General features: G+C 49.2%; 8 protein-coding genes across 8 annotated transcripts; 3 read left to right on the top strand and 5 right to left on the bottom strand.

Annotated features, from left to right (window-relative positions):
• Positions 1 to 496: 496 nt before the first annotated feature.
• LOZ57_004117 (uncharacterized protein) lies at positions 497 to 1980 on the bottom strand (the record flags this gene model as incomplete). The annotated part of the gene is made up of 2 exons (XM_049253163.1): positions 497 to 1663; positions 1720 to 1980. The coding sequence occupies 2 exons, from the start codon at positions 1978 to 1980 to the stop codon at positions 497 to 499; spliced, it is 1428 nt and encodes a 475-aa protein (XP_049107758.1).
• Positions 1981 to 3411: 1431 nt separating this feature from the next.
• LOZ57_004118 (uncharacterized protein) lies at positions 3412 to 5189 on the top strand (the record flags this gene model as incomplete). The annotated part of the gene is made up of 5 exons (XM_049253164.1): positions 3412 to 3476; positions 3542 to 3621; positions 3682 to 4033; positions 4098 to 4326; positions 4380 to 5189. 5 exons carry the CDS (start codon positions 3412 to 3414, stop codon positions 5187 to 5189), a joined length of 1536 nt encoding a protein of 511 aa, XP_049107759.1.
• A 686-nt stretch (positions 5190 to 5875) lies between these two features.
• Positions 5876 to 6826, bottom strand: LOZ57_004119 (uncharacterized protein; the record flags this gene model as incomplete). The annotated part of the gene is made up of 3 exons (XM_049253165.1): positions 5876 to 6470; positions 6541 to 6611; positions 6671 to 6826. The coding sequence occupies 3 exons, from the start codon at positions 6824 to 6826 to the stop codon at positions 5876 to 5878; spliced, it is 822 nt and encodes a 273-aa protein (XP_049107760.1).
• A 983-nt stretch (positions 6827 to 7809) lies between these two features.
• LOZ57_004120 (uncharacterized protein) lies at positions 7810 to 10758 on the bottom strand (the record flags this gene model as incomplete). The annotated part of the gene is made up of 2 exons (XM_049253166.1): positions 7810 to 10162; positions 10217 to 10758. 2 exons carry the CDS (start codon positions 10756 to 10758, stop codon positions 7810 to 7812), a joined length of 2895 nt encoding a protein of 964 aa, XP_049107761.1.
• Positions 10759 to 11180: 422 nt separating this feature from the next.
• LOZ57_004121 (uncharacterized protein) lies at positions 11181 to 12077 on the top strand (the record flags this gene model as incomplete). The annotated part of the gene is made up of 1 exon (XM_049253167.1): positions 11181 to 12077. One exon carries the CDS (start codon positions 11181 to 11183, stop codon positions 12075 to 12077), a length of 897 nt encoding a protein of 298 aa, XP_049107762.1.
• A 293-nt stretch (positions 12078 to 12370) lies between these two features.
• LOZ57_004122 (uncharacterized protein) lies at positions 12371 to 13174 on the bottom strand (the record flags this gene model as incomplete). Its single annotated transcript, XM_049253168.1, has 4 exons — positions 12371 to 12433; positions 12505 to 12627; positions 12697 to 13009; positions 13086 to 13174. 4 exons carry the CDS (start codon positions 13172 to 13174, stop codon positions 12371 to 12373), a joined length of 588 nt encoding a protein of 195 aa, XP_049107763.1.
• Positions 13175 to 14127: 953 nt separating this feature from the next.
• On the bottom strand, positions 14128 to 16273 carry LOZ57_004123 (uncharacterized protein; the record flags this gene model as incomplete). The annotated part of the gene is made up of 2 exons (XM_049253169.1): positions 14128 to 14272; positions 14355 to 16273. The coding sequence occupies 2 exons, from the start codon at positions 16271 to 16273 to the stop codon at positions 14128 to 14130; spliced, it is 2064 nt and encodes a 687-aa protein (XP_049107764.1).
• A 2913-nt stretch (positions 16274 to 19186) lies between these two features.
• LOZ57_004124 (uncharacterized protein) lies at positions 19187 to 20194 on the top strand (the record flags this gene model as incomplete). The annotated part of the gene is made up of 3 exons (XM_049253170.1): positions 19187 to 19447; positions 19503 to 19699; positions 19780 to 20194. The coding sequence occupies 3 exons, from the start codon at positions 19187 to 19189 to the stop codon at positions 20192 to 20194; spliced, it is 873 nt and encodes a 290-aa protein (XP_049107765.1).
• Between the last annotated feature and the right edge of the window lie 1139 nt (positions 20195 to 21333).

Below are 21333 nucleotides of genomic sequence, written 5' to 3' on the forward strand. Positions count from 1 at the left end.
TCTTGGGCTTTAACCATTTGAGCGGCGTTTTCGAGGATATCGGGTTTGGAGTCTACGGCACAGTATGTACATATGGATCGGAGCACTTGGGCCGCTAGAAATCGCATCAACGCTTCTCATGATACAGTAGCCCTTAAGCGGTGCGTCTTAATCCGGTGTCATCACAAAGCTTAGGGGCGATTTCGAAGGATATTTTTATTACATAGCCCCTGCTCAGTGTCATTTACTCAGCTCTTAGACTCTTGAAAGCAATTCTACTTAAGTTGAATCAGGGTTGTTCTGCAGGCATGTGGTTCCCTTGTACCATGCTTCTCGTTTCAAAGCAAATACAGCCGGCAATAGTCCGACAATGAGAGCCCGTTTCGGCGTGTATTTATTATGCTCAATGTGATTATAATATTGAAGCTACTGTTGACACATACGGGCGTAATTACCAGCGGAGCATCTTTGCCCATCAGATCGACTTGCCTAGCACAGAATGCATCTGACAGGCCCCTCATTTCCCAAAGCAGATCTTATTTGCCATCTTGACGGCTTCAACTTCGCCCTGGGTCATTCCGCTCTCAATCTTCCATGGTGTGGAGCCCATACCCATCGCCTGCAAGCCAGCAGCATTCAGGCTGGACCAGTCAACAGTTCCACGAAAGCCGTGCTCACCTGGGCCTCCGGCGTCAGGGAAGTCCCAGGGCGGGGAGTATGCAAGTGCTGCTTCTCTTTGCTTTTTAAGATATTCGGCGTTCATTTCGCAGAGAGGAGCAGCAGGGATATAAAGAACGCTGGAATCTCCTTTCCCGCGATGTTCTTTGTCAACGGAGTGGATGGCATCGCAGTGCCAGGCGACATAGTCGCCCGGCTGGACAGTGGGCATGGGAACCATGGTGGTAGAAAGATCCAGATGTGGGTGGCTTTCTTCAGAGTACTCCTGTGAAGCTCCTGGAACGGCGCCGGGAAAGGTCGAGTCGTTCACGGGGGATGAGGTGTTTGTGTCAAAAAAGGGGCGGAGAATGGTATATGCGGTGCTCTGCTTGATCATGGGGCACACACGAAGCGTCCCCTCGCCCGGCCCAGTATCCGACATTGCAAGCCAACCTTGGAAAAACCTAAGCATGGAGCAGGCACCAGCTCCGTTGTACAAGTTCATGTTTGCTTTGATACGATGCTTGGCATCAAATGGGTCATACTCCTCCCAAGAGCCTCTTAAGATCTCAGAATATACTTTTGAATACTCGGGATCTTCCCAACGTTCCAAAGAGCCACCGTCAGCGTGTGGCCCAAGGCTGAATTTTGAGTCTCCAGGCTCCCGAATGCGCAGCCGGTCTGCGTATGAAACGGGATATTTGAAGGACACGGGCGTGGAAGGGTCTGATGAATGCCACAAGCTATGCAAGAATCGCTGGGTGGCTAGCATATTTGGATGGGCGCGGGCTTCAACCTGCGACGGGGACCAGTATAGCTCATAGACAGTGGGTTTATCAGCAGGGAATGCTTTAACTTTGCCCTCGTTCTCTGCTATATAGTCTCTCGCCCGTTGTTTGAGGTCCAGCGCAAAGGACCTTGATAATACGTTCCGGATGACAACCGCGCCTCGTCGTTGAATATCTGCAAGCGTCTGGGTGGTGACATTTCCGCTGCTCAGGTCCTGAAAATCAACTGAAGGGATGACCTAGAAAAAAGGAAATCAGCTTCTACCCTTTCAATGCCCATAGCAGCCGAGAACACCTTGTTTCCTTGAACAGTAACCTCGTCAACCTCAGTCTTTATGCTTGAAAGGAGTCGGGGCCAGCTGCGCGTTAAGGCGTCGGCGTTACGCTGGAATATCTGCGCCTTGAGTGACTTAAAGCGGTCAGGCAGAGGCTCTGGTTTATAGTCAGGCCTTAGACTAGGAAAAACAGACGAAATGTCTCCGGCAGCTTTTGTTGTTTGTGTTGCTGTAGAAGCATATCGAGCGTTCAAATGACGAAGTGCGCGGGGCAGCGCCATATCCTCAGCAAATATTTATGTAAGTAGTGGATAAGCAAGAGGGTTTTGGACGAGTTCTTTGAACCCGTTAAGCGCCTCAAATATAAATATCCCCGAAGAACGGATACGCAGCCTTCAGAGTTTGATGGATGCAACACTGACCGCGGAGTTGACTCCTCTGCGCGGCTCTGGATTCGACGTGTTACACTCATAGGGTGCCTCTTTACTTTCCGGGAGGATCCAAGCTTCGGCTGGCTCTCGGTGTTGGCAAGCCAAGAGGGCTCAGCAAGCTTAAACGGCACCTGAAGCAGGTCAAATGGACACGGTATGGAGTCTGCAGTGGGGACTATGGGCCATAGTTCCGAGTACTCCGGTATCTCATCATCATGTCTGTATGCCTAGTGGTTGATTTGAGCGGCCGGTCTTTGCATGTTAGATCAGTAGCCGCGCACCTGTCCAAAGTCCGACCAACGGCCAAATACATTACGAGTGTTGGATGCAGTACCGTAGGTACACACGTAGCATTGAATGTCTGGAAAATCGAGGAACTGATTGCCTGGATTGGGTAAAGTTGGTTTGTAGTGTGGTGGCCACGACGAGGGGGTTTGATATACCAAAGATAGCAAAACCCGCACAAGGTTCATCACTAAAAGATGCCATCAACCCCGCTCGAACCGGGACAGCGTTCAGAATATTTATTATTGTGGTCCGAGAATGCGTGTACTCCGTATGGCTTCATCCTTCAGTCTCCTTGGCGGTCGAGAAGCGAGTGCCGGCGGACATGGCTCCGGGTTCTTTCGGGTAGCCTGAACTTGCTCGCAGAGCCGGATCAGCGCTTGGGACGGCCTGACGGGCTCATCCAGACGCCATGTAGTGTAACATGCTGGCGTTCCAATGGACGGGCGGTGTCGACGGTGGACGCGAAGGGAGGCCGTTGTGTGCAGTGCGGCGCGGAGGTAGCCACGGCGTCTCCAGCCCAGCGACAGTGCCAGGCGGGCCGCTTGGCGGGAGGCCGTCGAGTCTTCTCTTCTCTGTGTGCGCCTGTCTTTCGTAGACGCAGCTGTCGCGGTTTCGTGGGCGGGTAGGCGGGCGGTCTTGCGGCCACTTTCGATTGGCCCAGACTCGCCCCCCGGATTCACCACCGAAGCGGCTCCGCTCACGTCGGATCACGAACAGCAAAAGCACAGCTCGTCACAGCCCAGCTCACCAGCCAGCGACGCTGTATTTTTATACCATTGCTGTCATTGCCGCCTGCGCATCTTCAGACCAGACGCCCGACTAACCGTCTCACTGTGCCGCCGGAATCCAAGACTCCTACCCGTCGCATCAAGGGCGTGCGAAACCACTCCCGCCCAGGATGCCTTTGGCCTGACAGACGCCATCACCAACCACCATCGAACCGCCACTGTGCTGTTGAATTGCTCTGTTGGCAGTCTACGCTGTCTGGAAGTCATGGATAATGAAGTCGCCGTCGGAGGGGTCTTTGCTGGGAGTTCTCATCCCTCCCGTTCCCGTCGGTACGTCGTCTTGCTCCCAAACTCGCCTTCGTTTTTGCAAAGCCCATGGCTAATTGTCCGTCTAGTCGCTATACAGGGAAGCGAGATGTCGGATTTGGCGGCCAAGCGAGCTGGATTAGCAGCGTCATCAACCTCCTGAACACAAGTAAGTTCGAGGGAACCGACACGTGCCCCGTTGCCGCAATGCATGGCTAACACGCTGTAGTCGTGGGTGCCGGTGTCCTAGCCATGCCTCATGCTTTATCACGGATGGGAATTACGCTGGGGATCTTCGTGATATTGTGGTCGGGGCTGACCGCTGGCTTTGGACTGTACCTACAGACAAGATGTGCAGAATACTTGGAGCGAGGCTCCGCTTCTTTCTTTGCCTTGTCCCAGATTACATATCCGAATGCATCTGTTATTTTTGACGCTGCGATTGCCATCAAGTGCTTTGGTGTTGGTGTCAGCTATCTGATTATCATTGGTGACCTCATGCCCGGAGTAGTGGAGGGATTTGTCGGTGACACAACCATGAGCTTTCTTTTAGACAGGCACTTCTGGGTGACTGCTTTCATGTATACCTTTTCCGTATGCGCATTCTTGAGAAATCCGCCATTGCTAACGAGTCATTTGCCATAGGCTGGTCATCATTCCAATTTCGTTTCTGCGTCGACTAGATTCGTTGAAATATACCAGCGTTGTGGCCCTAATTTCGATTGGCTACCTAGTTATTCTCGTCGTTGCGCACTTCATAAAGGGAGATACAATGGAAAACCGGAGTCCTATCAGATTTGTTGAATGGGAGGGCATAATACCGACCTTGCGTGTCTTCCCCGTTATTGTTTTTGCCTATACTTGTCACCAGAATGTATGGATCGCCGTCAAATACAAGTCTTACGGATTGGCTAATCATTTGCATAGATGTTTTCTATTCTTAACGAAATTTCTAACAACAGTCATTTCCGAACCACCAGTGTGATCGCAGCCAGCATCGGGACTGCCGCGTCCACCTATATTCTTGTTGCCATTACAGGATACCTATCTTTCGGCGACGCCATCCAAGGCAACATCGTAGGAATGTACGCCCCATCTTTGAGTTCGAATATTGCCCGTGCTGCTATTGTCCTCCTCGTGATGTTTTCTTATCCTTTGCAGATGCACCCTTGCCGAGCATCTGTCGACGCAGTCCTGAAATGGCGCTGGAATGGAAAAGGCTCATCCGGCTCCTCGAATGTTTCTCCGAACCGTAACCCTCTTTTACCTCGACCAAACAAGGAACCAGATGGAATGGGCGACACCCGCTTCGCCGCCATCACTACTGTCATTATTGTGTTGAGCTATATCGTTGCTATGACTGTTTCCTCCCTCGAGACTGTTCTTGCGTATGTCGGTAGTACCGGAAGCACCAGCATCAGCTTCATTCTGCCTGGGCTTTTCTATTATAAAATATCCTCTCCAGAATCCGCACTTCATCAACGACTCATGAAAGAGGATGACGAAGCTTGTACAGAGGACCTGGGAAATGATTCTGACGACGAAACGGTTGCCGGAAGCGGTCTTCTTGGTGGGAGTGGACTTCTCTCTTCAAGCGGCATCCTGAGACGCAGCACGAGACACTGGAAACGAGGCCTTCTTCGAAAACTCAGTCTTGCACTGGTGATATATGGCTTTGTCGTGATGACCGTTTGCCTCGTTACCAATACCTTCTTCTTGACATCTGGGAGAAAATAGCGATGCGAAAATCCAGCAGCTTGTTTTATTCTTTTAGAGTTATCAAAGGCCCACCAGCAATGCCACCAACGAATTGGTAGGAGAAGCCAAGCGTTAAATTCCCGTTTCGCCGCTGAATCCTGGAGATTTTAGATATTTTTAACCTACCAGCTTGGAGTATCGGATTTACTTCCATACGCATTTGATATTTTAGGGAGATGATATTAATCATTTTGAAATTCTCACCCTTTAAGAAACCCTACAATTCTATACCAAATACTGATTGATTTACATTCTTCGTGTTGTTGTTTACACGCACACTATTTACTATTTCCTTTTAGTTGCATGCCATAGATTGGTCTATCCTATTTACTTTTGGGCGCTTTCTTGGTTAGATCTACGCTCTATTATTACTTGAACATTTTTCTATTAACTTTACTTCCTGTCTGTATTTACTTATTAGCGGGCAGCCATTTTCGGAGTTGGGTATAAATTGAAAATTTATTATTTAGCCCATGTGCTGCTAGACAATTTTGAAGTAGAAAAACTTCAAGCTAAAGTGGCAAACCGAATATCAACGCCTAAACAATATTGAAACGAGACACTGGTATTCCAAATGTGAACCCGAAAAGGAAGTGACATATGACGACGTCGGATATAAATATAGACACAGTTTCAATTTGTACAGAGAGCTTTAACTAGTCGATTCAATTATTACTTTGGCTATTCAGAATCCGCAGGATAGCCAAGAACAAATTGATAACGTCCAAGTAAAGCGAGATCGATGCAGCAATCTCCTCTTCGACGTGGTGGTGACGCATGACCAACTGCGTGTCCACAAGGATATATGCACTGAATATCAGAGCCGCAATGGACCCGTAGATCAGCTCCATTTTGCTGCTCATTGGGAAAAACATCGTCATAATTCCAAACAAAACCAAGAACCATAGCGCAAAGAAGAGGTATGGCATCCAGCTCGTGAAATCGTACTTGGTCTGGCAGGCGAAGAGAGTTAAGGCGAGGAAAAGGCCCAGAGTAATAACAAGGGCTTGCATCACGATAGCCGAATCGTAAAATGAGGTAACCACGCTCACGGCATAGCCCTCGAGAAGGGTGAAGGCGGCGAGAAAGATGAGATTGCTCGGGTAGCTTTTCCGCTTCCAAAAGGTGAGGAGCATAAACCCAAGTGCGCCAAATACCGAGATGAACATCATCCACGAGTTTGATTGGACCCATTGACGGTAGGAGTCGTTGAAGAAGGATACGCCGCTCATGCCGGCGGTAACGAGGAGCTGCACAGTTCTATCAAGGGAAACACTTGTTAATACTGGTCGAAGATGCGGCAAAATAGAAGCGATGCTGAAGGACTCACAAGATAGAGTAGACCTTGCGGATGAACTGCATCCGAATGGGAAGCGTAGCCTCTGCCACCGACCCACCAAACTATCATCATTTGTCAATATCTCTTGTTTCCTCAACATTCAAAAAAGCGACATTCATACCTTGAAGTCATCGGGAACATTATCGCCCTCAGTGCGAGGAGCTCCCATCAGGGGGTCCGAAGATGCCTGGTAGGATGGAGGGGCTTGCGTGTATTGCTGTTGCTCCTCCAGCGAATCACGCTGAGGAGCAGGTGTATAGCGAGTATTGGCTGCCATTTCCCACCAAGTTGCCACAAGAAGCCAGTGGATGGACAAAACGACCAAGAGCTGCGTAGAAAAGATAGATGAAGTTGTTGCCTTTGAATTGATGAATGGCGTGGCGCGCCGAGGCTGAGCAAGCACTTGTCACATGATGTCATCTGTTGCAACGGATGCTATGCCTATTTTGGACAGTATTTAGCTTGTTTGCCTTGTTTGCTTCTCCCTTGATGACCTCTAAGTTGGCTTGACAGTGCCATTTTTGTCCATTTTTGTTAAGCTTAGACTAAAATTGATGTGACGACAACCTACCTTTAAAGGAACTCTATTGATATTCCAGTCCTGTCACCTCTTGACATTTTGCACTACTATGGCCGGATTAAGCAGATGCTGAAAAATACTCTGTTCGGCATCAACTGGCCTTCATTTTAGAAAATCCTCGATTAATCCCAATATTCCCCAGTCCTTTAGTGGTGTAGGAACCCACCCCAGTATACTAATTACGGAACGTGGAAATGTACTCCGTACAAGTCCCTTGTATAAGGAATATGCATAAGCCTCAAAGTTGCTCGACCCGCTGAAGTGGTTACAATAAATGTTCAGGGCCAAAGCAGGCTCAAAAGAATTCACATTAGGGTCAAGGGGCCTGTCTATGTCTTATTTCGTAAATGGTCAGAGTATTATAGTTTGTTCTTTGGCACCCGATTCAACAACCATTCCTTTGGACTTCTGAGATCGCCGTATGCCTCACTCATATCCACACCTATATATTTTGACCCATTGTCTTTTGACATGATCAACCCCGGCTTTTTTCCTTGGAGACACAGTGATCACTGCCTAGTATATTCCCAGCCTGCTGCTCTAGTCTCTTGAAGTGCCAAATAAACATAATAATATGTTTTTAAATGCAAGTCTATCATTCCAGCGTAAATTGATCAAAATATTATTATTTTACAGACAGAATAAACCCTTGATACATAGCTGCACAGGCCACGAACCTCTCAAGTTTTCCACTGCAAATCCACCATTTTCCGTCGAGCCTGTTGGTGGGCAGTCAGTAAAAGTGTTATGAAACAGGTATAGCAGGTCAGTCTTACCATAGGTGCTAGCACAACAACTCCTGCCGCTAATGCTAAAACTGTTATAAGCAGTTGGATCTTCGAGAAACCTTTACCAAGCATATCAAAAGGCTGGCTAGGGGCCAGCCGTGTGCCGAAAACATCAAACCCATATGCAAAAATGAGAGTCGAACTTTCTAATAATGTTGGACTCGATTCAATACGTTCAATACCTAGAACCTCCCGAGCGTGGTTAAGGTACCACTTGGGATCAAACTCCAGGAAAGGCGTATAGCGCATCAAACCCTCTTCGGCTTCTTGGGACGTTGGGTCACGATTAACGGGACGACGCGGATCGAGAATAAACTTTGGAATACCAACAATAGCATTGGAAGCAGGAAGTGTGCAGAGTAATTGCCTAATTGTGATGCCCTGGCGGGTGTCCGTAACGGCCATACTAGAAATGAGCTCTGGAATAACATAGGCTTGCGAAATAGCATGGGGCCGTAAAGCAGCAGTACTTGAGTGAAGGCTAGAGTAGTTGGCTGCATCACCTAGTGCTCCACGGTCATTTGGTATGGAAGACTCGTAAAGTTCTGATATAACCAAGCGAGAGCCCTTTGCGTCAGAGTTGTCCGTGACATCGGTCCAATATGAATATGCAAACCAATTTTCTGAAATTACAGATGCGATTGGTTGAGAAGTATCAACGCCATCTTGAGTTGCTGTGTATATTACACGGCCTGAAATACCATCAAGGAGATAAAAGGTCACCGAAGAGCTAGTGATCGCGGTGATCAGTGCAAGGTTGGGATTCAAGTATTTATAAAAAACCGATCGGTCTCCAAGGACTTTCCCGATAGACGCAACAGGATCATGGGCGGGCCTTGTCGTAACATGAACAACTTTCTGGCCCTTGGGTGCGACAAACTCCCACGCAGGAACTTTAAGGTCAATGCTACTCCACCCAAATAGCTTTCCGTCTTCACTAATAGTAACAAGGAATTTGTTATCGCCTAGAAGAGACGGCATATCTCTAGGTACCCCGTTAGAATCCACCATCACAGGGATAGGTGATTTTGTATCCGGTACTAAAATCAACGAGGCGTATGCTTTGGTCGCTTTTGACCGTTCAACGATTTGACCAGATGTAATATTCAACTTGACTGTACTTCCATCATTCACAAAGACAGTAGCAATTCCATGGTTCGTGTGGATAGATTTTGCTCCCCAGGTGGTTGTGTCATCAGCAACCTTGGTATTCCACAAAATTACACCATGATGCCCCGAATCCAGCGCCAACACTCGACCTTTTCGCGTTGCTAGGACAACATATTTGCCAAATCCAAACTGAGACAAATCCGTACCTTCATTAGAAAGGAAACTGGATACAATTCTGTCCGGAAGATCCTTGAGCCATGGTAGAAAATTTTCTTGGAGTCCCTTCGCATGTCGTTTCACTCGGTGGATATAAGCTGAAAGGACATCTTGATGGCCTTCGAATTCGAGTTCCTGGGCAAGAGCTTCACTCCCATTCACGTCCGCCCAGGCCGCGACTATCGTATCAGTCAATGACTCAGGTCTGCGCCATTCCAGTTCGCCGTTACGAATAAGAATCCAGTCTCCACTTTCATCAACTTGTGCAAATCTAATCGCGAAGCCAGCGCCCCGAGCAACAACCTCCGCAGCTGCGTGCTGAGGTTCGCCTGATATCTCTTTAATTCTCCACGCACCAAGAACCTCCTTAGATGCCGACATGAACAAGTCAATGGTTGAAGTCGTTATGCGAGGAAAATAAGATTTGTCGCCAATTGCACATTGAGCAAAAATGGACTTCGAGTTCAAAAGTGGGAGACGGTGGTATTCGGAAACCGTTGACATCTTTTCGTTCATGTGATAAATTGCTGCCCAAGACTTGGATAAAGTGTTATAGGAAACGAGGAAATGAGGTGCGATATTCGAAGCGTGGATTTTCACGTCCTGAATCGTCTCGCCACTCTGGTTTTTGACGACGATAGAATGGATAGTTTTGGATCCGATGGCGTTGATTTTGAGATTTTTTGATTCTTGGTCTAACCATGCAATCACCGAAAACATAGAGTTGCCGCTCGCAAATATTACTGAATCAAGAGATGAAATGTCATTCTCCGAATTGAGGGTGTATTGACTGGTTTGGCGCCCAGTTTGAGGGTCCAGTCCCGTCACTTTTATTCGATAGCCTTTTTGAGATACGACTTGTAGGGAAATATAATAGAAGGTGGACGAAGACGTAGAAATTCGGAAAGGAATATCATCGCTGCCAGACGATTAGCAAGAGTAGATACTAGGCGTAAACAGGGTACCATTGTACCTATCGTCTCTGAATTCCCATTTGACGCTTCCCAACATGCCATCTAGCCTTCTAACAATACCATTCTTTTCTCCTGAAAGCAAGATAGAGTCGCGTAGGGTATGGGCACCAGCCGCAGCCTGGTCTACAGGCTTCAAGTCGACAATCGGCCCCTCTGGGAATCGATTCTTCCATAAAAGTCTTCCGTCGGACGCACCCCACGCCAGAACATCCCTCCCGAGAGCACTGATAACCGCATCTTCGCCTTCAGAAGCCTGTAATAACCCACCCGACGAAGCTCCAACCGAGTAATCGGATACATTCTGCCGCCACACTATCAAGCCATCTTTCGGGTTAACAGCACCAATGATAGAGCTTTCAGAAAGTGTGTAGAGCAACGAGGCACTGGAAGAGGAGGTAGGCTTGTGGAAAAAGGTAGCGTGAGCTTGAGGCGTCCCTAGGAGAGCATGGTGGTAATCAATCTGGTAAGCCTCGTCCGTAAGAATTGCCCATGACGAGGCGGAAAACGAGGCCAGCAAAAGACAGGCTGCTTGAAGCCTCATCATTCAAACCTAATTTGCAGTGGTCATTTGAAGACAGTGATCTGCTGATGGCTGTTCCGTTTTCACTGTCGCGTCTACTCCAGTATGCACAGCTCAAGTTAAGACGAAGCTTCTGGGCGGGCAGTGAGATCATCACGTGACATACCTGTTCGCCAAGACGGTAACCAAAAACTTGGGTAATATGATAAGCTGGAAAAAGGGTGGAGGGCTACATAATACATGTTGACTAATTTTGTAACTGGAAAAGGGCAATCCAAATAGGGGTTTGATCACTTAATCCCTATGTTCAGCTTTTGAGGCCGCCATCTTTGCCCTCCCTGCTTAGATAATCTTTCATATCACGTGCATGGAGCTTTGTGCTGGGCAAAATTTACGTCAAGAGCCCAACAACGCACAACCAAGCTCGACTTCCATTGCTTGTGATGCCGCGCCCTCTGCGCAAGAGAAGCGAACCTCCAGCGCGACGTGTCAAAGTTCTTGACAACGATGGCTGGACGCACATCACATCCACAAGGGCCACTACCACTCAGCCCCGCGCCCCAAAACCAAACGACCAGCTCACACCCGCAGAGATCCCAGACGGGTTGACATTCGATAAATTGAAAGAAAAATATGAGTGGCACAAGCAGCGGTGGCTAGAATCTCAAAGCTGGGCCTCGGTGAAGGAAGTCTTAGAACTAAATGTTAGCCGCATGGCGGGAAACATTGAAAATTGTATCTGCATTGGGCTAGGGAGCCCGAGTGGACTTTCGCGTGGAGGATGGGTAGATCGCCGAAGTATTTCTATGTTTCAGCTTGTCGCGCTGGAATCGATACTAGGGCTTTTCTGTACGTTTACCAATGTGCAATTCTCGCCTTTCTTGTTGGAAAATCGGGGGAAGAAGAATGCTGATGGTTATCTGCCCTCCGTCATGGCATGTACAACATATGTAGCACGAGAAAATATTAAAATTTCTGGAGGTGTCTATGCTCAAGACCCTATCTTCAATGATATGGACAAGAAGCTCCTTAAATCCATTGGGCTCACTGTAGTTGAGGACCCTAAAGCTTTTTCAATGGTTAAAACAAGGACCTTTCTATATGCTCCTGGTGCTGAAAGAATTCACCTTGTGGAGCTACTTTCACAAAATCCTGTAATTTTGTTCGCCAACTCTTTGGACTCAACTCACTCGGCGGCTTTGGAAGAAGCTACTTTCCAACAATTCATCGACAAAAAAGAGTGCCTCTCGCTGCCGGAGTTTGAATCAAATCCAAACGCCTTTTATAAGGCAACGATATACTGGCAAGGAGCAGAGAAAGCTGGGCACAGTCCAGCTTGATTTAAATTCACGCACGCCTATATAATATCCCGAAAGAGCTGTTTGGTAAAGAGATGTCTCATCCTACCTACACGCGCTTCGTATCGATGGTGAAAACTCTCCGTCATCGATAATTTCTACCCACTCTCAGTATTTGCTGCCATCTCTACGGTTGCGAAGGACTAGAAATGAAGCATTCAAGAATGTACTTCTCTCTACATGCGAATAATCATCGAACGACAATGTCTCTTTGGGTTTATACAAAATTCTCAAGGCTATAATCCTTGAATAGAAGCCCTGCCGTTGGGTGTCTACTAGTTAATTTCCTTGCTATCCACCAAAGTGCCAAAATAGTCCGCAATTTCAAGAAGCGCCATCTACCAAATCAAATACTATCAGCAACCATTGCTCGTTTCTAGTACGAACAAAGAGAGCAAGATCAACATACCTTTGCAACTTCGTCACCATGATATTTTCCTAAGTCCCGGCCGCCAACGCCGTCCTGCGCAATAACCACCTCATACCCAAGCTCATTCGCACTTCGAGCCGTGGTAGACACACAAACATGGGCCTACACACCCAGCCTCGTTAGATAAACCAAAACACCCCGGTTCGCCTAGGATCAAGACGAATAGCATACCATATATCCAACCAAAACCACCTTCTTACAACCCTGCTCCTTCAACCATGCATCCAACTCCGTCTTCGCAAACGAATTTGGAAGCTCCTTGACGACTACTTTCTCACCCTGAATTGGTTTCAGCTCTTCCATCTCCTCTGCCAGCGCCGTTCCTGGCGTGAACATCGGCGTGCCCTCGGGCACTTTGTGGACGACATGGACGACGTTTGGTTTGCCGGATTTTTGGGCCGTGGCGCGGTATTTGGAGAGAAGAGAGGATATTACGGCACGGGTCTCGTCGACTGAACGGACCTTGAGAAGGCCGTTGGCATATCTAAGGCGGATTGGTGGGTTAGGAAAAGGGAAACTTTTGAGGGGTTGCGCATATTGAAAGGGGCTTGTGCGCATACTCGTTTTGAGCGTCGATAATGATCAGGACACTGTCTGCTGTAGTGGCTGTGAGGGGAGGAATCCCTGCCATGTCTCTGAATAAGGCCATCTTGAATATTTAATTATCTGCAGATCGTGCTTAACAGTCACCCTCAAAAATATTTTTCATATATATATTTCTTGATTTTTAACTACTCTTTACTCCAAGGCGAAGTCTGAGAAATGCCGCTCTGTTTCAAATTCAATGACAATTTGTCAATATTGATTGATAATCTGCTTTCTCGTCTTGTCTTCTTGAAGCTAGTCACCATCAATTCCCCACCCCCCGCACTGTCTCTCGGGCCGGACAAAAGGGTTCTTTGAGAATTTAAACTTTCAGCATAAGAGAATGCGCCACGGCTCGGCTCCCGACTGTTGCGTCATTCCAGGAACGCCGTGTGGCGTTCAGCCAAGTTTTTCAACAGGAAATTCAGGAACAAGAATTACAATAAGCTATGGCTACGGAGTACATTGCTAGGCTATCCGGGCGAAAACGAGGGGAAGAAAGAAGGGAAGATAAACAGATACTTGAAAAAAGAGGATAGTTGACACAAGATTGACTGTACACAATATGTGAAAACACACAGGTATATACGCGAATAAAAGCATGTATAGGCGGCGCCAAACTTCTGGGAATGTTTCGTGGGTAGGAGATTTCAGGGAAATAGGTGGCAGCGGGGAGAGTTGTGGAAGATATCTAGTAGGTAATGGTAACAAATGTTCGTAAAGGAGACCGGCTGAAGCATGAAAAGATTTGGCGAAAAAAAAAAAGAAAAGAAAACAGAACAAGCAAACAAGATATAGATACAACACCATGGCCGGCATACATGAAGCTCAGTAAAAGAGAAACAAGGATTAAAAGTGCATAGCAATTTACAAACCCTGAAACATATACATAAATAGGAAAGGCACGTGCAAAAGCAAGATCTAAGCGGGATTCGGGAAGGAGAATACTGTATCTGTTGCAGTATGTTTGGGAGGGTGAAAAAGGAAAATGTGGAAGGAGTATTGTAAAATGCGAGCCTACGTGATAGTCCGGCCGCCACAGTCGGGAATCTTCAGACCAGGTTTCATGGTTCGTCCAGGGTCCATGAGACCCCATTTGTCTTCCCATTCCTTGCCGGGTTCGTTGTATTGGACTTTCCAAGGCTCGTCGAACGCTTCGAACCTAGTTTACAACGGAAAAAAGTTGTTAGTATGCAGCCGAGATTGGACGTTTGTAAAAGGGAGAAAATAATAGAAACACTAACCAGAAATAATTCGTCCCCTTATCCAATGCTGTACAGACCCAGTCTTCCAGAAACTTATTCATCTCCTTGATACCAGCAACCGCGCCGGTTGATGAATCGGGACATTTCGGAGCAGGGCTACAGTTGCTGCCACCACCGCTTGGCCAACCGACTTCAGATATCACATGCTTCTTATCCGTACCTTTGGTCAAGGCGACATCTTTGTTGTTCCAGAATTCATATGTCCAGTCGGTAGCCTTCTCGACAGCAATACCGGCAAAGAATGGATGGACGTTGGACATGACCACATCAGCAACGTTGGCGAGTTCTGCAGTCCAGGCATCACCCAGGTCTGACGTAGAGATGGGCAGATTGATGCCCATGCCGGTGAGGTTGGTCTTGACGCCTTGCATGTAGTTGCTGAGCATCTGCAGTGTTGCAGCACTTTGTTTACCACGGAACAGGACTTCATTCCCGACCACGACGCCTTTGAATATGGAGGTGTCCTTGGTTTCCTTGAGAATTTTGTACATTTGTGCCAGCTGTCGATCATTCGTCGTAATGTTGACGTTGTCGATCCAGACGCCCAGCCAGAGTTTCATGTCCTTCAGTCCCAGCCTGTCAATGGCGTGTAAAACCATTTCTGTCTGGTTGCAGTCCGTGCCGTAAAGTCGCAATGTATTGGTGAGTCGCGAGAGCACAGCGACGTCGCGTGTAACGTTGTTCTGGCTAGGGGGGTATGTTAAGCAGAGCGGATATTGAGAGCCCCAAGGAGTATAGTCCATCCCTGGAAATACCTTGCGAAGGTTGGGATTATTCATAAGTGCCTGAATTTCCTTTGAATTCTTGCTTAGATCACCGTTCATTTTTGTGTCCTCGTCGGCGGATTGCCCGCTGCCTCCTGGTTTCCCACCGGATGAGTTCTTTTTCGAGCCCAGCAGGCCTCCAACAACCCCACCAGCAATACCCCCGAGAACAAGCAGTACAAGGACAACAAGAATAATCACCCATTTCATCTTTTTTTTCCTCGCCTTCTGGTCAGTGATCCATCCACTCTTTTCGTTCGGCACGGGGTTGTAGGACGGCCCCCCATCGGGAGCACCGTTGCTTCGGCCAGCCATCGCACCAGCACCAACTCCACCCGCAACAGCAGCAGCGCCGCCAGTGAGGCTCTGGGCACTGGGGTTCTTTCCAAGGCTACCCAGCACTGACTTCCGCTTAGGCTCTCGAATAAACCCATCGTCGCCGTCATCAACAATATCATTTGGATTGATCGGTTCGTTCATTGGCATCCACGACGTGCGCTGGCGGTGATAGGGATCGCTGTAGGTGCCGTTCAGGCCGTCGTAATGAGGCTGTGGTTGGCCGTGGCCTTGGTAGGGGGAATCTGAGGGCGCCATTCGACCAGGCGGATAATTGGAATCCATACCGGGATTCAGCGGAGTGCTCGATGAATAGGAGTTCAGAGGTCTTGACATGGGGGCGCTGTCGGTGGTATCCGGGGAGGGAGCATAGTACCCAGTGTCCGGATAGTCGCGGTACGGGCCGATCTCTCGACCACCTTGCATGGCATTCAAGCCGCTCTGTCGCTCGTGGGAGTTGGCAACGCCGGTCGCGATGCCTGAGATGCCGCCGCCCACAGCCATAGGGCCGAGATTGTCAGCTCCCGGCGAAGCGGTATACTCCGTTCGTGCGGTCTGGGAGCGGCCAATCGGCGGATACGGCGGGAGCTCGCCATGTGAGAAGGGCTGCTGCGACGCTGAATAGTCTCCACCATACTGTCGTTGGTTCCTTAGTCTGTTATACGCACTGTCTGGATGGGCGGCGGGATGGACGCCGTGGGGGGAGTAGGCTCGCTGATGCGGCTCTCGCTCATACTGGTTCCATCCTCGAGGGTCGTTCGGGTCTGCGCCGTACGGGGCCTGGGGGTGATAAGACATGAGGTAAGTACTAGAGGCTCGTCGCCGCGTGGATTGTTGGTGGCTGAGAAAGTTGCAGGGCGCGCTGGTAGGTTTCTCTGGCGCATCCACGGATGCAGGGCGGCGGGAGCGAACCCCGGATCAGACGAAAGTAAGGAGAAACAACGAGTGACGAAATGAGAGGAAATGAGAAATAGAGAGAGATAGAGAGAGAGTGTGTGTGTGAGAAGGAGATGTCGTGGGTTGATGGGGATGCGGCGTGCAGGGGGAGGAGACGAGGCGAAACACGGAATGGCGGTTTGGCGTCGCTAGTCCGTCTGGCACGCAAAGGCTCGCCGGGAAACGTCTGTCACCAACGAAGCAGGCAGTCCGCGGCGAAAACAAGCAGCAGCCGTTTGTTCTGCTTTCTCTTCCTCTCCGTTGCTGACTTGTTGCTGCCCGCAGTCTCGACGCAGGCCAGCCGGCCGATCCCCGCACAACACCAGCCCTGTCGCCCCAGACAACGCGTGGATCGCCGCCGTTGCGCTGCTCCACCACCACCATCACCACCACCACCCGGCTGACTGCCTGCCCAGCCCGTTTGCCGTCTGCCATTCTGGCTGTAACCCTTGCGGCTGTCGGTCTGTTTCTGTGATCTGGTCTGCTTGGGCTGGAGGCCTTGGACGCATTTGCTGTGTCGCACTGCGCAGTCCCAGCATCGCACACTGAGACATTTGTTCGCTTTAGGGCACAGGTACTCGTATCCACGGCCATTCTTTGCGCTTGCTCAAGTGCCTGGACGTCCCTAGCGAGTTCTGTTTATATTATTGCTCTCTTTTCATATTGCTCTCTTTTCAACCGCAACCAGCCCGGGCGTCTTGCTGACAACACCGCTTGCCCCATCACAGACTGGTTTGCAGGCTCTGTTGGGCAACTATTTCCGGCGATACTACCGAAAACCACAGGCAATAGCAGCATTCTCAAAATATTTCATTTTTAGGTGCCGTAAAGACGGAGAGGTGGATCAGATGCTCGTGCCAGATCGGAAGTACCCGGTACCCGATCGCACCACCAAATGCCATATTAACATGGATCACGTGAGGGTACTGTGTACTGCCGGCCTTTTAGAGCCTTCTGTTCCACACCTCGGGTCCGTTGTATAGTCGTATTCCAATGATTTCTGTCAACGGCTCACAGGCGCTGGTGTGCCTGAGGGTGCCGCCTAGCCCGTTGCAGCGAATAGCTCAGCATAGTTATCGGAGACAGGCTGCTATTTCTTGGGTGAGGAACAACAACGAAGACGCAGAAAAGAGGGAAACGGAACTTCTCAACACCCAAGACTTCCAGAAGCTCAACTCTCCAACCACCAACGTGAGTATGTACGTACCTGCTGGGCATGAACGAGAATTACATTTATTTCGTTGAATGTCACAGGAAGGGAAAATGGAAGAGCGTATTTCCGTTTAACCAGCTATGATCCCTGTCATCCTTCAGCACTCAATTCATTGTTGATGTAACAAAACAGATAACTGCCCCAGGCGGACCAGCGAAGGATTTCAATTTGAGCGTTCTTTTCCAAGCCCCTAAAATTGCTCTACTCGCCGACATTATTATTGTTACAACCTCAGGCTGAGCCGAAGGTAAGTCCTGTGAATTTGCTATTTTTCATTTCCAAGGTGCCAGGGACTTCTGAGCTGAAAAACACCGCACTCAACTTAATCTGGAATATCTGCAGGGGCTACGTGTACTAAAAATGCTGGACCCTGCCATGAACATGGTAACTAGCTCATAGAGCTCTACTACGACGCACAAAGATGACGCATATTCGGTGTGACTCGGTATCTATCTACATACATACGTGCGTCCGCGACGTGGCTAATTCAGTGAGTCGACGCGCAATAGAGTCGATTCGCGCGCAGATAATAGCCTCAGGCTGCAGTAAACCCGTGCTTTGAACAACGGGTATGCCATTCTACCGCAGGAGCCTCTTCTTGGGAGTGTGACCGGAATGGTCAGTCGAGAAGCCAAGAGTCGGCCCAAGACTCACTCAGTGGCAGGGAACCCACCCTCGGCGCTTGAAGTTTCCGGGGTAAAATCTTCCGACTCTCCAAGAAATTGTCCGTTCTGGCCCGTGCCGCCGATTCCACCGCTTTGCAGGACCGTATTTTCTTGATACCTTTCCAACAGAGTACGTGGACACGTACTAGACGCCTATGTGACGGCCTTTGACCTGTGCGTCACTCGCTTGTGACCTGTAATCCTGGATTTCTTATTATGTAGTAGAAGTTATGTGGGACGCCCCCGTGAGTGGATTGGGAGCATGTTGGCGGCGAACCCGCTACCTCTGTTCTGCTACAACAACGTCGCCTTTGGATACCCATGTTACCGTTGCCGACCTTCTATGAACGGCGGGTATTTCTTATCTTGCTCCAATTTGGTGTGTTGGACCCCACCTTCTACCTATGCTAGGTTATTATTATTCGGGTTCTTGGCCCTTTCGGGGCATACCCCTCCTAGGTGGAGACGATGCTTGCTGCTCTACAAGGTAGTCACTACTGGCTGGATGCTGTTCACTTTTGCGGAGGGATGATATCCCAGTAATCCCCCCGCATACATGGCATAACCGCATGATGTTCGTATGCTTAATCCCAGTATGCTTCCGACTGGGAAGATTCAGTTCCATGCTTCCGCTTTTCGTCAAGCTCCTGGCATCACGCCCCCAAGAGTTATTCTATTTTTTGAGATATCCTGCCTAGCGATAGGCCCCAGAAGTTGCAGTGATACGTTGCATTTCCAACTTCTTAGAGAAGCGTTACGTATACCTGCGTCTTAGAGATATTCTGGAAAGCTATAAGAAGCCCCCATAGTCCTCAGGTCGATGAAGATCCCCAGCCCTTCAGACTCACAAGTCCCGGCAGCAGCATTTTTGCATCTTGTCGCCGTTTGACAGCAATCATGACTAAGTTACTTGCCCTCGCAGCTGCTCTTGCACTGCCTTTTTTCTCCGCCGCAGCACCACTCGGAACTGAAAATGATGGATCAAGAATCGTCAACGGAACAATTGCAGACCCGGGCCAATTCCCTTCCATGCTGTTAATGTCTCTACGAGGTGGTCCGCTGGACTGCGGCGCTGTGCTGATTGGCCCCAAGACTGCCCTCACAGCCGCACACTGCCTTAGAGGTGCCCAGAAAATTCAGGTCCGCGCAGGAAGCACCGTAAGTTGTCTCTATATCTATTCGCCCCTCATTGCCTGTACTTATTCTTCTGTAGCAACAAACATCGGGTGGAGTGGTATCCCAAGTTTCATCTTGGCTGATCCATCCGGAATGGACTCGGCCAGATTCATTCGATCTTGCTATCCTATACTTGACAGACTTTATTCGTGAGACCGAACACATTCGCTACGCGGAGCTGCCGGCGCACGGCCACGATCCTCGGGGCGGCAAACCCGTAACAGTTGTTGGCTGGTAAGTGTCATGTTCATTTTTGCAGAAATACCGGACTGTTAGGGCCGCGCAACAACGAGCTGTGCTGATCCTTGGAATAGGGGAGCTATATATGATGGCGGACCGTCGTCTCAGAATTTGCGCTTTGTCACTGTTCCTGTTATCTCACGACCCCATTGCAGACTGTTGCATGCAGGCCGTCCATTGCCCGTCACGGAAGCCGAGGTATGCGCTGGTAAGCCGCACTATGATTCTTGCTTCGGAGACAGCGGCGGTCCTTTATTCACCGCAGGAACCAACAAACTCGTCGGCCTTGTGTCTCGGGGCTACTCGTGCGCTACGACATATGGAGGAGTTTACACCAGAATCGGCTACGGCGTCGACTGGATCAGGGACCACATGATCGAGCGCCCCCGGCCCACGCCGTCCGCCACACCGGCTCCCCCACCAGCCCCGGCGCCATCGCAGGCAACGCCCACAAACAAGCCAGAGCAGACCAAAGGTTTCAGAGACTAAGCAAGCATCAAAGAACAGACGACAATAACCATTGAGGCAGGAGAGAAACTCTGTGTGCCTGCTGACGATGACAATGGTTCTTTTTTTTTTTTTTCTTTTTTCCTTATCTCTGCCCAGATATCCTCCCTTGTCCTGCCAGCAAGCTGCTGCCCAGTTTGCTCCGTTCTGTACGGGTGGGCTATACAACCTATGCAAATAAACAACATACGTAACTACAATCCTTTTTGTATCCTGCGGTGCTTGTACATACAGTCTAACAGCAAATGACATATATTCTACCACATATAACCAAACCTCCCATCTTCTTGCCCACACGATAGCCTCTTCCAATATATATATAATAATAATAATCTTCCCATCTTATTATTATTATTCTTCTTCTTCTACCCCTCACACTCACAGGGTGCTTGAATACAACACAACAACGGTTTTCTCCTTCTGGTCCCCCCAACGTCCTTTCTCCAGCGTTACATAGCGCGCACATGCAGACGCACCTCCCCCCCCTCCGCGCGTTAATAATTGGCATTGGCCGTGGGAAAATTCCCGCCCAGCCTGGCTCTAGACCACCCGAACCGACTCGCGCTTTTTCAAGAAATGAACCAACCCCCTCTGCCAATGTGGATCAATGGGTAGTATACTTTCCTTAAACGAGAGCAAAGTCCACACACAAGTGGAGATATTCTTCTTCCGATCGTCGTTGCGCCTCTTGTTATTTTCTTGTCGTCTTCTGGCAGGTCGTCGTCGTCGTTGTCGTCTGTGCGGCTTAGTGTCATGATCCACGGGTGGCGGACCAAGTATGTAACTTAACCATAAGCCGGGTGGTGGTGTCAGCCAGAAGGAAAAGGGTCCCCGCAATGATGACTTGACTAAGTAATGGCTGGTTCTCGGCGAGAACCGCGCGACCCTTGCTGTTTTTCGATGCAGATCATTGGAACGGGGCGCCGTTTGCGCTAATACTACTACTACAGAGCTGTCGGAAGTGGTGGGAGCGGGCGTCGGTGAAACGAGTGTGTGTGTGTGTGTGTGTGTGTGTGTGTGTGGCCCTGAAGAAATGAAGGACGTCCGTCGCTGAATGTTTAGAGCTTGGCCTGCCCTTTGGTTAACTAGGGAGTACGTCTATGCGTATGTAGCATCATTCG

Source organism: Ophidiomyces ophidiicola (assembly GCF_022830035.1).
Source record: "Ophidiomyces ophidiicola strain CBS 122913 chromosome Unknown scaffold_16, whole genome shotgun sequence".
NCBI lineage: Eukaryota > Fungi > Ascomycota > Eurotiomycetes > Onygenales > Onygenaceae > Ophidiomyces > Ophidiomyces ophidiicola.